The sequence below is a fragment of the Hevea brasiliensis genome, chromosome 10, assembly GCF_030052815.1.
Source record: "Hevea brasiliensis isolate MT/VB/25A 57/8 chromosome 10, ASM3005281v1, whole genome shotgun sequence".
NCBI classification, from domain to species: domain Eukaryota; kingdom Viridiplantae; phylum Streptophyta; class Magnoliopsida; order Malpighiales; family Euphorbiaceae; genus Hevea; species Hevea brasiliensis.
In genome coordinates this window covers 98,794,108-98,809,985 of record NC_079502.1, presented here as the reverse complement: position 1 = coordinate 98,809,985, position 15,878 = coordinate 98,794,108, and the positions used below count along the sequence as shown (strand labels likewise).

The 15,878-nt window shown below is 33.8% G+C and overlaps 1 protein-coding gene across 3 annotated transcripts; it reads left to right on the top strand.

Moving 5' to 3' along the window:
- Positions 1–9,503: 9,503 nt before the first annotated feature.
- LOC110668309 (ribosomal lysine N-methyltransferase 3) lies at positions 9,504–15,358 on the top strand. Of its 3 annotated transcripts, XR_009140406.1 has the most exons (7): positions 9,504–9,783; positions 9,858–10,236; positions 10,317–10,507; positions 10,656–10,866; positions 12,095–12,767; positions 14,699–14,863; positions 15,218–15,358. XR_009140406.1 is itself a non-coding variant. In XM_058128451.1 (6 exons), the coding sequence occupies exons 1-6, from the start codon at positions 9,767–9,769 to the stop codon at positions 14,707–14,709; spliced, it is 1,482 nt and encodes a 493-aa protein (XP_057984434.1). In that variant the 5' UTR covers positions 9,504–9,766; the 3' UTR covers positions 14,710–15,078. The 3 variants fall into 3 exon arrangements, 2 of the variants coding, with proteins under 2 accessions (XP_057984434.1, XP_021685194.1); XM_058128451.1 differs by lacking the exon at positions 15,218–15,358 and having other exon boundaries at positions 14,699–15,078; XM_021829502.2 differs by lacking the exon at positions 15,218–15,358 and having other exon boundaries at positions 9,506–9,783; positions 9,861–10,236; positions 14,699–15,078.
- The last annotated feature ends 520 nt before the right edge of the window (positions 15,359–15,878 follow it).

The following is a 15,878-nucleotide window of genomic DNA, read 5'->3' as shown; positions in this document are numbered from 1 at the left end:
ACAGCCTAACCCATTATGAGAAGCATCACTATATCAGTATATTCTTTACGGAGTAGGTAAAGTCGGGTGAGCTTAGTCAAACATCTCTTCAATTCATCAAAACTCTCGGCATTTGTCCGTCCTTTGAAATTTCACATCTTTTCTAGCGGCTTGGTCAATGGAGATGCCAACATGGAGAATCCTTCACAAATCTATGGTAGTATCGGCTAAACCGAGCGCAAATCTACGTGACATTTCGGTGGCTTCCAATTGGGGCGACTTGATCTTACTTGGATCTACCTTGATGCCCTCTTCTGATACTACATGCCCCAAGAAAGATATCTCCTTCAGCCAAAATTCACACTTCGACAATTTGGCATATAGTTGTTTCTCTCTCAAAGTCTGTAGTATAATCCGCAGATGTCTATCTTGCTCTTCTGCATTCCTCGAATAGACCAATATATCATCAATGAATACTATAACAAAATGGTCGAGGTATGGTCTGAAGATAGTGTTCATTAGATCCATAAAAGTAGCCGGAGCATTAGTTAACCCGAATGGCATAACTAGGAACTCATAATGGCCATAGCGGGTTCTGAAAGCAGTTTTAGCAATACTCTGCTCTTGTACTTTAAACTGATAATAACCTGATCTTAGGTCAATTTTGGAGAACACAGCTGCACCCCTCAACTGATCAAACAAATCATCAATGCGGGGCAATGGATATCTATTCTTTATTGTCACCTTATTCAACTGCCGATAATCAATGCATAACCGGAGAGTGCCATCCTTCTTCTTTACAAACAACACTGGCGCTCCCCAAGGTGACACACTAGGGCGGATAAAGCCCCTGTCAAGCAACTCTTGCAATTGTACTTTCAACTCTTTTAATTCTGCAGGTGCCATTCTATATGGCGTTATGGAGATTGGGTCCACACCAGGCATAACATCAATCTCAAACTGCACCTCTCTTTACGGAGGTAATCACGGCAATTCATCAGAAATACATCCGGAAAATCACATACGATGAGGGATGTCCTTAGTCTTTGGACTCCCCACTTGGGCATCTATCACATGTGCTAAGTATGCTTCACACCCCTTTCTGATCATTCTTCTGGCTAGTGCAGCCGAAATGATGTTTGATGGCAGTAAATGCCTCTCCCCGTGTATTACCACATCACCGTATAGAGGGAGACCAAAAGTGACTATCTTTAGTCTACAGTCAATCATGGCGTGATGCCTGGCTAACTAATCCATGCCCAAGATAATATCATAATCTCTGAAGGGCATTTCAATCAAGTCTGACAGGAAAACATGTCCTTGGATCACCAAAGGACAGTCTCTATAAATTCTGTTGACCCGGACCTCTTGTCCTAACGGACTAGTTACTAGCACTTCAAAACCCATTTGCACACATGGAACAGCAAGTGAACTAACTATGCTAGCACTAACATATGAATGGGTTGAACCCGGATCAAACAACACAAATACTTCTTAATCAGAGATAGAGAATATACCAGCTACCACGTCAGAAGTCTCAGCCTTTTCTCGCTGTCTCATTGTGTAGATTCTGGTTGAAGCACTTCCTTGTCCAGTCTGACCAACTGTGCCCTGACTACCTGAAGTAGTGCCTCTACCTCTACCTCTTCCTCTGCCAACTAACTGTGAACCTCTGAGAGCAGGACTCTGAATAGATCCCTCGGCAGTAGTAGGAGCTGGACTATATCTTGGAGCACTAGTACAGTCTTTAGCTATATGGCCCTTGCCACCACAGTTAAAGCAGGCTACAGTGGCCCAGTAGCATTCCCCCCCATGAATCTTGCCACAAGTCTCACAAGGGCGGGCAGAATGTGAACCCCTGCTCGACTGCTGACCAGACTTAGGGGGTCTCTGTCCAGAAAATCTGCCTCTACCAAATCTTCCACCTCTACCCCTGCTGGGTCCACTAAACTTCTTTCTCTTTCTAGAGGTAGCACCAGAACTCTGTTCAACTGATTTTTCCCCCTTATCTTTTTCTGATTTCTCAGCTTTTTCTGATTTTTCTTTTACTAGGGTTGCTTTTGATTCAATTCTCTCCAGTTCAAGTGCTTGAGACATGAGCTCTGAAAAGTTGCTGTATCGGAATCCCACAACTTGCATCCTTATGCTGGGCTTCAAACCCATCTCAAATCTCTTGCATCTTGCCTTGCTGGTAGTAAGGAGACTCCTAGCATAATGACTTAAGCGAGAGAACTCCCTCTCATACTCTGCCACTGTTCTGTTGCCTTGTTTCAAACTCAAAAATTCTTGCAATTTCTGATCAACATATGCATCTGGGATGTATTTCTGTCTGAATTCTCTGATGAAGTCATCCCAGGTTAGCACTGGTGGTTCAGCTAAGCTGTGGGGGATGGTCTTCCACCAATCATACGCATCCCCTTGCAGTAGCGACACAGAGTATTCAAACTTCAATTCATCTTGGCAGTGTAGCTTCTTAAATACTCTGTTCATTCTTTCAAGCCATTGCTCTGCCTCTAAAGGGTCCACTGTACCCTTAAATTCTGCAGCCCCATACTTCAGTAGTTTATCATATTGTCTGGCTGGAGGCAGTGGTTGTGCCACAGGTGGTTGGGGTGGAGCTTGAGCAGGCATACCCCCAACCATTTGTTGAAACATCGCATGCTTTGTGCATGAATCAGGCAGAAATGCGACATTTGTGGGACTGGTGCTACAGATCCACTAGCATTCTGTAGAGCTGGGGCTTCCTCTTGTGCCTCAGCTTCAACAGACTGCTCAACTGAGCGATCCCCTTCTTCCATTTCAGGCTGAAGTTAGGGTATCTCCTGAACAAGTAACACATGGAGATTTCCCTCCGTTAGTTCATATGCATGATGTAATGCACTGTATGTAACAATTATGGACATTGAGCAGTTGTACTTAACAAAGAAAGACACAAATTTATATGTTAAAACATACTTCAAAAATTTGCTCTGATACCACTAAAATATGTCACACCTTACCCCTCTGTAAGGCATAACATGATCCCGTAGAATACCTAATGAACTACCGAACTTCACCTACCGATAACTCATTAAGTACCCTACAAGGGATTTTAAAATAATTTTCTTATTTTTGATAAGTGGTGAGCATTTCTAATAAGTATTTTAGACATGTAATTAAGTTGAAAGCTAGTTGGAAATTTTAGCCCATTTTATTTTTCCGCAAATTTTATAAAAATTTTGCTAGAGTTCCCTCTGTATTTTGAGAAAACAGTTCTTCAAATACCTATAAAAAGCACTTCTAAAAATTTTCTCAACAATTGCTTCAATTTTAAACTCAATCTCAAACAATTTCTCAACACATTTATCAACTTTCAATTTCAAATCCAGTATCCAATGATCATCAAAATACTAACAATTCATTTCATTCAAATTAAATAAAATAGTTCCATTCATATTTCATTAGAAACAAAACAATTTAAATAGATCATTACAAAATTTACATTAAGAGAATTTCAAACTACCATATATATTACAACTTTATACAAATTTTATACAACTGCTCAAGACCCATTTTTACATGTCCATACATTTATGTGCAATTTATACATCAAAAGAAATATTTATAATTAGGGTATAAATTATACCCGAAGACTTTAGGCTGAATGATCCTCAATCTTTAGCAGCTCAGTCTGCTGCTCCTCTAGTCTCTGTATCTGCGGCAAGAATAAAGCTATCATGAGTACTAGGACTCGATGGTGCACAACATACTAAAATAATCTTTATGCAAAAATAAAATCACATTTATTCAAAAATTTGACTAAACATGAGCATTAAACACAAAACATGAATTATGAGATTTTAATGCAAACCACGTTCATTTCGAAGTATCAAAACATGTTTCATAAATCCCACAGTTAGATTATGCCATTCGAAACAAATAGAATCTCAATAGCAGAGGCTAAAGAGAAATCACATCACAAGGCTAGCTAGCTCAAATATATGGATATCCATCTATGGTTTCAAAACTTATCTTAACAATTTGCTAAACATTGTCATTTCAAATATAAAATCAAAACATCATAAATAATGTCACAATTAAACTTTCAACAATTCAAAAGCACAAGTAAACGTCCCTTAGCCTCGACTCGGTTCCTCAGGTTCCTTCCCAATATTCTTTTCAACTGAAACACACAATTTTACAATGTTTCAGTACTAGAACTTAACAAAAATCCAAAATAAATTTAGCTTCACATTTACCTAGTTCTAACGTGTTAAATTCGACGTTCTCGAAATTTTTGTGTTTCGGGTTACTATTCACTGCACTATTCAAGTCAAATTGTTGACTTTCTAAGGCTTAATAGGTATGGGAACTCTAACTTCACCCACATACCACATTTTGGCCATTAAACTTGTTGGTTTTAGTCATTTTCTCAAAACTTAAGTCATTTTGGCAAAATTGCCAATTTTCGGTTTTGGTGCTCCGAAATTGCACTGTTCCATTGGTCAATCTACTGTTGAAATTTGGCAAAATTTCCTTCATAGAAAATGTTCCTTATTGTCTTAAGTGTATTCTCATTTTTGGATCACCACAATCGGAGTTTTGTAGCTCAAGTTATAGCCAAAATACAATTATCGCTCACGCAATCGCTCATGCTGAGATTTTGGTTCTGGCAGATTTTTAGTCCAACTTTGTTCAGTAATTTGATTAATTTAAGTTCATAATTTGGTCTAACTTTCTTCATATGAAATGTTCTACTATGTCTTAGGTTTCCATCGGTTCAAGAATCCTAGAGAAAGTTATAGCCCTTCAAACATTACTGCTCAAATGGAATTCTGCAGAATCGCAGGTACAGTATCTCAACTTTGCTCAATAATTTGAATGGGTTAATGGCATAATTTGGGTTGGTGTTCTTCATGAAAATTTTAGATCTATATCTTATCTAATTACTGGTAAAATTTTAGGTCATTTTGACCTTCCTAGCTCGAGTTATGACCAAATGAACAATTACTGTTCATTTGGTCAGATTATCTGATGGCACTGCTCTCATTTCACTTTGGTCAATTGGTTCACCAAGTTTTAGTCAGTTTTTGGCCATGGTTCCTTAATGAAAATTGTGCTATTTTATGTCTATTTTCATCCCCAATTGGTGGTATATCAATTGGACTTGTAAAATTTCCGTCTTAGTCCTTCAAAGTTGGTCATGTCATCAAAGAAGATGACCATTTGACCTACGAATTTGGTTTTCATTCCAACAATTCCCACACATCTCTTTTGGTCATTATTGACCATTTTTCATCTCACAATAGACCAAAGTCATCATTTGTGCATTTCTCCAAAATTTGGTTCACAAACCCTAGCATTCAAAACCCTAACTCATCAATTTCATGCATTTAACTACTTTTAATGGTTTTAATGTTAATCATTCAACTAAGTAAGGTTTCCTAACTCATTCAAACTCATTTAATTCAAGCAATTCATACTCCCTTCAAGCTGGCCGAAAATTCAATAATAGTCCTTCCCCCATATTTTCATTTCATTTAATGAATTCTAAGCTCATTTAAGTAACAAGCATGCACTTAAAATAGAAATTGAAGGTTAGAATACCAACCTTAGGTGAAGCCTTTGATCTTCACTTTTTGTTCTTTTCTTTCTTCTTCTTCTTGCTTTCTTATGCTTCCTCTATACTCTTCAAGATGCAAGAATGAAGTTTAGGTGGAGAATTTTAGGGGGAAACATGTTTAGTTTAGGGTTTCAAAAGCTTGATGAGGCTTATCAATGGTAGAAAATGAAATAAGAGAGAGGGAAGAGAGAGAGGATTTCGGCCAAATGAAGAAGACAACCCAACAATTTCTTTTTTATTTATTTTTAACTCTAATTATCTTAAATTTTGACTTAGTCAACTTTAATAAAATAAATTATATTTTTGACATCATGTATGATGTCATTTAGATAATGTTATAAGTCATATTTCATTTTCTTTTTCTTTTTCCTTTATTTTTCTATTAGTTCTTTAATTTAATTCTCGATTCCAAAATTTTCTTTTCTCCGATTTTATTTGACAGTTAGGTCAGGAGTCAGCTCTCGGGGTCAATTGACCAAATTGCCCCTCGCCGGTTCATCCCGGTTTGCAAATAATTCCATATTTCTTTCGGTTCCCTGACCTAATTATTTGACTGACTTAACAGTTCTTTTTCGTGATTTTCTCTTTTCCACTGTGTCCATAAGGGTCCTAAGGACCGCGGCGTCATATTTTACGGTTCGAAATTTGAGTTTAAAATGACTTCGCAGTCATTCCCGAGAAGGTCACCCATCGCTGTGACTCTCGGCTAGTTTAACTTCTTCTGTTCTGTTTTTCTTGTTTATACTTAACTAATTGAACATTACTAATTATTTGTGTTTATGGTTTATCTAGTTGTCTTAAGTGTGGTTCTAATCCCCTTAATTGTCCGGACCGACACCGGTCACCGGAACAGTGAAATCTACCAGGCTATGCAAACGGGGTGTTACATTCAATTTTGGGAAACGTGGAGCTTACCAAAATTTTGTTTCCAATAGAGTTCATAAATTAACTGAGAAATTCAGGTGAGACGTTTGCAAATATCAATATGGAATCTCAAAAATTTTCTTGCTATTACCATAAAAAAATTAAAACTAACAAATTTTAACAATCCAACTAACAAAATTTCAACAAATCCAAATCTTAATCATCAAATCAAGCACTTTACACTTACAACTACACGTACTTTGAATAAATGGAAAAATAAAGTCATGCATAAAGACATGACAAAGGCTTCGTCGAGTGACAACGAGGCTTCATCAAGCAAGTAACTTAGGACAAGATAGTTTTCTTGGGCGAGACATAACAAAAGGAAGGAAAAAGGCATCGACTTGACGTGGATCTTCGAGGAACTAGGTCTTAGCGTCATGTAAATGATGTTTTGCGCGAGGGTGGGGATCAAGGTTATCAAAGCCATATCAGCCTAATTAATCGGACCAAGTTAATCAGAAACCAGATTACTGATTGGTTTGGTTTGTTTTTTGAACCTTGCACATTTTTTAGTATTGAACTCATGACCTGTGTAAGGAGATTTGCCCTTTTGTGACCTGACCAACTCCCACCATTTGCTATAATAGTGTAAATAATTTATTTAATTACTTTAAGCTTAAATTATATATTTATTTTTATTTTGTTAATATAAATTTTCATCTATTTATTATTTTATAAAGTTTAAATACATTAAATTTTATATTGTATTGATATAAAATTTATTGTTATCAAAATTTTATTATAATTTTTTTTATTATAAAATATTATTATTAAAAATTTAAACTTCTAAATATATATTTTAGATTCACATATTACAATTAAAATTTAAACTTCTAAATATATATTTTAGATTTACCTATTACAATTAAAATTTACTTATCTTTATTTTAATAACTTTTAATAAAATATATTGTAAAAATATAGTATTATTATTTTTGGAGAAAGAATTAATTTTATAATATTTATTTAACATACACCGATTCAACCCCAATTCAATTTCGGTTGAACTTTAAACCCTTAATTCTCTGTTTTCATCAGTTTTTAGGTTGGGCGGGGTCAGAAAAAACCATGGCGGAGATAAGTAATTTTCTTTGTAAAATAATGTCAGGTCATCAAGTTGATCCAAAAAACAGTAATATCTAATCACAGTGACTTTTATAAAATCAAATTGAAAATAAATAAGTTTTGTGAAAAGAATTAAATTCAGTGATTTTTATTAAAATACTCATAAAATTGAGTGATCGTTTGTGATAATTACGCGTTTCAAGTCATATCTTGCTTCCCTAGATCAACACAATGAAGTTTTATCTTACTCTCAAACAAGCTTAACACCTTAAAATTCTATATCTTACCTTTAAAAACTCCATCCCAAATATAGTATTAAATCCATTTATACTTGTGTTAATATAGGGGAGCAAGATATGACCTGAAACACATAATTATCACACGCGATCATTCAATTTTATAAGTATTTTCATAAAAATTATTGAATTTTAATTTTTTTTTATAGAATTCACTGAACTTTAATTTAATTTAATAAGAGTTACTATGACCTAAAATTAAATATTTTCAGATTAATTTATTATTTTATAAATAAAGTTACATAATTAGTGATTAATGGCAAAGAAAAAACAGAGAAAGAAGAAGAATTTGACAGCTATAAGGCTAATTATATGCTTTTATGCATCTTTTTTCTTATTTTTTTTAAAGAAGTTAATAAAATAATATAATATAATTTTATTTGAAAATAGTTAACAAGTCAACATGTTAATTTAGAAACTTTTAATTTCTTATCACAGTAATTTTTATAAAATTAAATTTAAATTCAATAAATTTTATAAAATAAATTAAAATTTAATAATTTTCATAAACAGTCTTAAAATTAAGTGAATATATATTATATTTACCAGACCCGAAACAGTTTGATATGCCAAGATTCATGATAATTATTTTTTTAATTTCATAATAATAAAAAATAAATTAAAATTTTTAAGCATCCATATATTTTTTTTTCTTAATAGAAAAAATATTCATATAATTAATGCTTTTAATGTATTTTTTCTTTACGTTACCTTTTATTAAATTAAATTATTAATATTAATTTTTTAAAAATAATTATTATAATTAAAAATATTTTTATTAAGACATGCTTCAATCAACATTATAAATTTAATTACTCTCTTCGTTCCTGTAAATATATAAAATACATTTGATTATTATAAATTTAACTGTCCGTTGCTTTAATAACTATAAACCGATTCTATTCATTCCACTCGCATGGAGAGCTTCAATTCGAAAACGCAAAATTTTATGAAATTTAATTGAGCTTCATGTTTTATGTATTTAGTTTTTTTTTTTCAATATCCAATTATAGAAATTCATTATAATTAAAATAATTTTTTTATCAAAATTATAAAATTTAAAATGAGTTGTACAAAATTTACACAACAACATTTTTTTGACTAAAATATCATTATAAAAAAACTTTATCTTAAATAAGGATAACTCTTATTTTAGAACTGAACTCGATCTGACTTATTTTGAACTTGATTAATTTTTTTTTAACATCGTTTAGATTTCTATATCATTTCAAATCCCATTACCCATACTGTATAATAAATATTATTTTTTTTATTAAAAAATAATTTATTTTTATATATTTAAATATTATAATAAAAAAATATAAATACATTACTAAAATTATGTTTAAAACTTAAATATTTAACTTATAATTTATTTTTAATAAATAAACTTATATTATATAATAATAAATAAATTAAAAAATAAATCAATTCTCTCGAAGAAGCTCACCTTGCTCTGCTCGCTGGCGAAAAAGTCCCCACCCAAATCCTCGCCCTCACTCAATTCGTCGTCAGGAAATTACAAATAAACTTTTTATCTATTTATCATTAATATTAAGGACGTAAGATATGTATTTTTCATAATTAAACTTATAATGCATTTATTAATTATATTATTTTTGTTATTATATAATTTTCACGTGTTACGAGACATATGAATTTAATTATTATACATTTTTTAGATATAATTTTTTTAAAAAAAATTAGGTTTAAATTTGATAGAAAATTATAATTTTTTAACATGAACTCGTTCCAAATGAACTACAAAACTTGCCCGGTAGAATTCCAAACTCTGTGTAAAGAGCGCGCGCGATAATCGAAACCCGACCCAATAAAAACACAACCCTATCAAATATCAGTGCCGCAGCCGAAAAGGAGAGCTCAGGCTGACAATTTCATGGCCTCCAGCTCCAGGTAGTGTCATTTCTTAACTTTCCCATTTTTGGTTTTTTGTTAATTCCCTAACAATTTCCCCTATATAAAAAAAGCAGGCGATTGAGGGCATTCAAGCGGTGGATGAACTCCCAAGGTATCGAGTGGAGCAGCGATGCAATTGGGTTCATCGACACTCCTGAACAAGGCGTCTCTGTGAAAGCATTGAGGGATTTGACGGAAGGAGAGGTGGCTGCCACCATTCCAAAGGCCGCCTGCCTCACCATTAAGACCAGTGGTGCACGCGACTTGATCCGAGCTGCCTGTCTTGACGGTTGTTTGGGACTTTCTGTGGCACTTATGTATGAGAAGAGCTTAGGCAATAAGTCTCCCTGGGCTGCCTATCTTCAGCTCTTGCCCGACAGAGAGTGCCTGCCCTTGGTTTGGACTCTTGATGAAGTTGATCACCTTCTTCCAGGCACTGAGCTCCACAAGGTATAAAACCCACAAAAATTTACAACTCTCTTTGTTATATATCATTTGACAGTAATTTCTTCTTTTACTCATGTAGGCAGATTGTGAAAGAAGACAAAGCTCTGATATATGATGATTGGAAAGAGAGCATAATGCCTCTCGTGGATGCCCTACATCTTGTTCCAGATTTTTTTGGTGCTGAGCAATATTTTGCTGCAAGGACTCTTGTTGCTTCTCGTTCTTTTCAGATAGATGATTATCATGGGTTTGGAATGGTTCCTTTGGCAGACCTGTAAGTATGCCTATTTCTACTTGAAGATGGTTGATTCTTGAGATGCACCTAGTCTTGCTATTAGCAGTGTGGTGTGTTATCCTAGTTTATAACTTGAAAGTTGCCTCATTCTTTCATTAATCTCAGTTATATCTTAAATATAATGCAGCTTTAATCACAAGACCCAAGCTGAGGATGTCCACTTCACTTGTGGGACTTTTGATTCTAAGTCTGATGATGAAGATGAAGAGGGCAACAACAATGATTCTTATACTGAAAGTGCTGTTAATGGGGAGCCAGCAAATGCATTGGGCTGCACTTCAGATGATTCCAACGTGTTGGAAATGATAATGGTGAAGGATGTCAAGACTGGAGCTGAGGTCTGTATTTTGTATCGCCTCTTCAAAATTACCGGTTTGAATAATTTGAAGGATTTGTTCCATTGATTCGTAACATGATTTGGGAAATGTGGATCTTGGTTGATCAGAGAGTTGAGATATTTATAGCTTGATGAATCTTTTGGAATTTTTATTTTAAGCGAATCTATGGACCTTTTCAACTAGTTTACTTGTAGCTGTTGTGGTCCAAAGTCAGAGAGGTGGTTGTGTTAGCTATGCTGCAGTTGTTGGGATTCAATTCATTGGAGTTTGGATTTGCCTGTGTGTCTGGCGTTAACATGTTGCACTTTGCAGGACTTTGTGAAGTACATTTGATTCAAATCAATAATATAATTTAGGCCAAACAGGAAAGCAAATTTAATTAGCACAATTATATTCCTCAATTCTGTTTCCTTTTTCAATACATTATGGTTAACCTTGCATGGGCTTCTATGTCTAGTTTTAACATCCTCATATTTTCTTGGTGGCATTGGAGCTAAGTGCTATTTGGGTAAGTTAACCTAATATTCAACTCCGGTCCTATCAACTGGATTGACAAAACACTAGTCACTTGATTTTTTTCACCTTTATCAAGCTGATTGCACACTGCTTTTATTGTAGGAAATGATGAGGGGTAGGTATTTTGGCAAAACACACTGTGAAGGACGTTGGCAAAGGCCTAATATAAGATATTAATAATTTTATGGTTCTTACTAGGAAGAATATTCAATTATTTCATTCTACTGCTTTGATTTTCTTATAAATTTAATAACTAGGGTTGAGTTCCTCTATCTATATGTATTTGGCATTTGACAAAATGGAATGATGAACAAGTCATTCCTATCAACTTGATGTTTACATTGATTGAGTTGGTTAGATTCAACAATAAATGTGTTATTGTGGAATGAAAATCTAAGAATTGAGTTTTTCTTGGATTAGTTCTATCTTGAGATTAACCTGAATCAATCTACCTCATGTTGTTTCTATGTGGAATACTTGCATTAATAGGGGGTTTTTTTGTGGTGCTTAATTTTGTAAACTGCAAGAACAAAAAGTGTTCCTTTTGTTGTCACAATCAGATGTGTTGTGCACTACATTAACTGCCTTGTTTGATGATTTATTAATTGGAAGTAGTTATTTATGTTTAAAATACGTCTTCCTTGATTTAGAAAAACACTTTTGTCATATCTGTCCCTCTTTTTTATGTTTGTTCGTTTTGATATCCTCTCAGATCTTTAATACCTATGGGTTCGCTGGTAATGCTGCATTGCTTCATAGATATGGGTTCACAGAACCAGATAATCCTTATGACATTGTCAATATTGACTTGGAGTTGGTACTTTACTGGAGTTCATCATTGTTCTCTGGCCGATATAGCAGAGCAAGGTTGTCCCTTTGGAGAAAATTAGATTACTCTGGATGTGTTAGCCACAATGCTGAATACTTTGAGATCTCGTTTAATGGGGAACCACAAGTTGAGTTGTTGATTTTATTGTACATAATGCTGTTACCAGAGGATGACTATTGCAAATTGGATCTAGCATTTTCAACTGCCTGTAACCACAAGGAACCCATCAGCATAATTTTGTCAGAGAAATGCAATATCTCATGGGAAAATGGGTCAGAAGTTAATAAAGATTTGTTGCTGACAGAAAGCGTTTGTAGTGCTCTTTTGTGGCTTGCCGACAAGAGGGAGAGTTTGTATGGTTTAAGTTCAATGAAGGATGATATAGAAGCTCTGGAAAAGTGTAGCAGGAAAGAAAGGAAGTTGTACCATTCTTTGATGTTGCGTGTGAGTGAGAGGAGGATTCTTGAGAAGCTCAGAACTTATGCTACCGTTGGTACTGAATTGTTAAAAACTACTAAGAGAGCATCTACTAGGAAGAGAATGAGGAGGACTTCAGGTAAAACAATCTTATTTCTTTTTCGTAGGATGTCCACTGTGCCTTGTTAATTTCTTATGCATATGTGGAGCTCTTCAAGGGTAGAGCCTTGGCATAATGGTAAGGTTGCTCTTTTGTGTCTGGAAAGTCACGGGCAATCTCTTTAAAAAGCAAGGGGAAGGTTCATATGATAGATGGCCATCCCTTGACCTCACAAAGTAAGGAGCTTTGGGTACCTAGCAATGCCCTTTATTTTGTTCCGAAAATGAGTTTTCCCCCTAATGAAGAGCTAGAGGTTGTGTTGACTAGATTCTAAATGACTTGATGCTAGGTTGTATTTGCACTTGCCAACACTTGAAGAAGTGACACTTGTATGTTAATTTTTGAGACATGGTGGATAATGTGCTAGTTTCATATATCATATAATTCATATTTGCCATTTTAGAGTCTGTTTGACGTTATTGTTAAAAAAACACCTCCTTAAATAGGAGTGAGCAGAATTCGAAAAAACTGACCAAATTAATCTAATTTAGAATTTCAGTTTTGTTTTTTGAAAAATTGGTTTGACTCTTATTTTTAATAAATTGGTTTATTTAGTTCAATTTCATTTTGTAGTAAAAAGTTTTAGTTAAATTTAGTAAAAACACTGCATTTTGAGTTTTATATTTACGCTTACATTTTAGGTTTACATCTTAATCTTATCCTCAATTCCTCTCCCAGCCTCCTAACACTTATGCAGCCAACTCCTCCTACTCTCTTCTACTTCCTCAAGATGTCAACAGCTCCTGCTCTCCTTTGAGTCCTCTCCTCATCCTTGACTCCTGTCCTCTTGCCGTGTTGCTGTCCCCTCTCCTCTTGACACTCACTCTCCACTATTTCTTTTGATTCTAGGCTCCAGGTTCTTCTCCTTGGCTGTTGATTTTCTTTCCCTTCCTTCTTCCTCTGCTTTTTATTTCTTCCCCTTCTAGCCTCCTTCAGTCCTCCCGTCCTCCCGTCTCCTCTATTCTCTCCTTTTTGACTTTCATTGGCCATCATCAGTGTTTCAGCACAGTCAACTGCTGTCCTCCTCCAAATCAACGGGATTAGAAGAGCTGGAGACTTCGATTTGCATAACTTTGAATTCCAAAGCTTTCAAAAATCTTTGTATAATCTATTTTGTTTGGAAATTTTTTTGGTTTTAATTTTTTGTCTGTTGACTTTGATTTGCATGACTTCTTCTCAATCAAGTTGATGTGGGTTTCAAACACAGATTTGTCTGCAATCTAGTTGTTATTTAAGGAATTAAGTATTGAAATACAGTTTCATTTTTGATATATAGAATTAATCCATGCTGGATTTGAGATTTCTCTGTTTCCCCCAAATAAAAATGACATCTTGAAATTTTCAATTTCTTATGTTATATTATATTATATTATTTATTAATTGCACCTACATCCTGGTGCTTGATTGTTGAAATGTTAGCATTTGGATCTTTTAATCTCAGTTGTAGATTATTGGAATTTTGGCATTCCCCCCCCCTCCCCCCCCGAAGAAGAAAAAAAAAGGGAGAAAGATAAGGGTGTTTTGAATGTTGAGGAACAGAAAAAGATGTAGAAGAACTGATACAAATCAGTTTATTTTGGTTTAATTCAGTTTTTATATTTTCTCCTTTTTAGTATTTTTGTTCAGAATTGAACAGACCGTTTGCTCACTTTTGTCCTTAAATATGTTAGTTAGAAAGTATTAAAAGTTGATTTAAAATTAAATTTGCATATAAGAACTTAAAAATAACTAAACAGCTTTTTCAATCTCAACCCTAAGAGGGCAACTAGTTTTGTAATTTAAGTTTTGTTTAGCTGTTGGTTAACACACATCAAAGTTTGATCACATACATAACAAGTGTGTCATAGGAAATTTGTAGTTTCTTTTCCACTAAGGCATGGCCAACTAATAATTTGATATCTGTTTTCCAGGCCCTGTTTGATACCCTCAGCAATAGATTCTGTTTTCCAGTGTATATTCTGAATGGGAGGCATTCTGCTATGTCCATGCTACATTTTCACTTTGAAGATCCGCGTAGGGTTCCGTTTCTAGTGAATTGAGACATTTCTGAGTGGGGAGAGGGCTTTCTACGATAGGTATCAGCCTTTGTGAATGTGAAAGATAATTTTTTACAATCGTTTTTTTTTTTTTTAAGAACTTGTTTGGTTTCTTCTTAATCTACACGTTTTTGTGTTGTTTTCAAATGGATATATCGTTCAAGAATCATATGGTACATGTTTCTTATATTTTGACGCCCTTTTTGTGCCAGCACTGCCAAACAAGCAATGCTCATGTGTGTGTATTTATATAACTTTCTAGCTTTCATAAAATAACAACTATTTAATAATTTTAATAATTGTGATGATATATTTATTATTTTATGCAAATTATTTATATAAAATAACTGCTTTTGAATATAATTTTAAGAATTTATTGAATTTATTTTGTAGGTACAAAAATCCTGAAATGTTAGATACGTTTGGTGAATGGCTCCTTCAACCGCAAAATTTAATGTTGCGTGGTTGGTGACGAGCGCTCAACCAAAAACCTTCCATTATTAAATCGATTTGTTGTGATTTTAAAATTCATAATCTGATAAAATATTTAGTTATTAATGGCTAAACGCATATTTTATCTTTGGAATTTTCTTCATGTTAACATTAAACTCTTCATTTTAACAAACGGTAAATCCTTTTTCACTTAAACGAATAGATAAGTGTAAAAGAAGTAAAAAAAAAAAAAAAGGAACAAAATAATAAATTAGCTTCTATTAATTAATAAAACCTAAAAAATTAAGTAGTGAAGTAATAAGTGTTGCCTTTGATGAGGTCGAGCTCTTGAAGAAAGAGTCGAAGGCAAATCCCAAGTAAAAGTGATTTCTAATTTCTTCACAAATTTGAATTTTTTTTTTATTTAGATAAGGGAGAGAATCAATATAGAGGTGTTGCATTATAGTTTTTTTAAGATGATTTTATGTATTATTTTTAGGATTAGAGTTTTACAATTTTTAATTTTTTTCTTTTCTACATCAAACCACTTTTTCTCTTCAATTTGTCAAACACTACAATGAAGTAAACGCGCAAATAAATAGTTAAAAAAAAAATATAATGC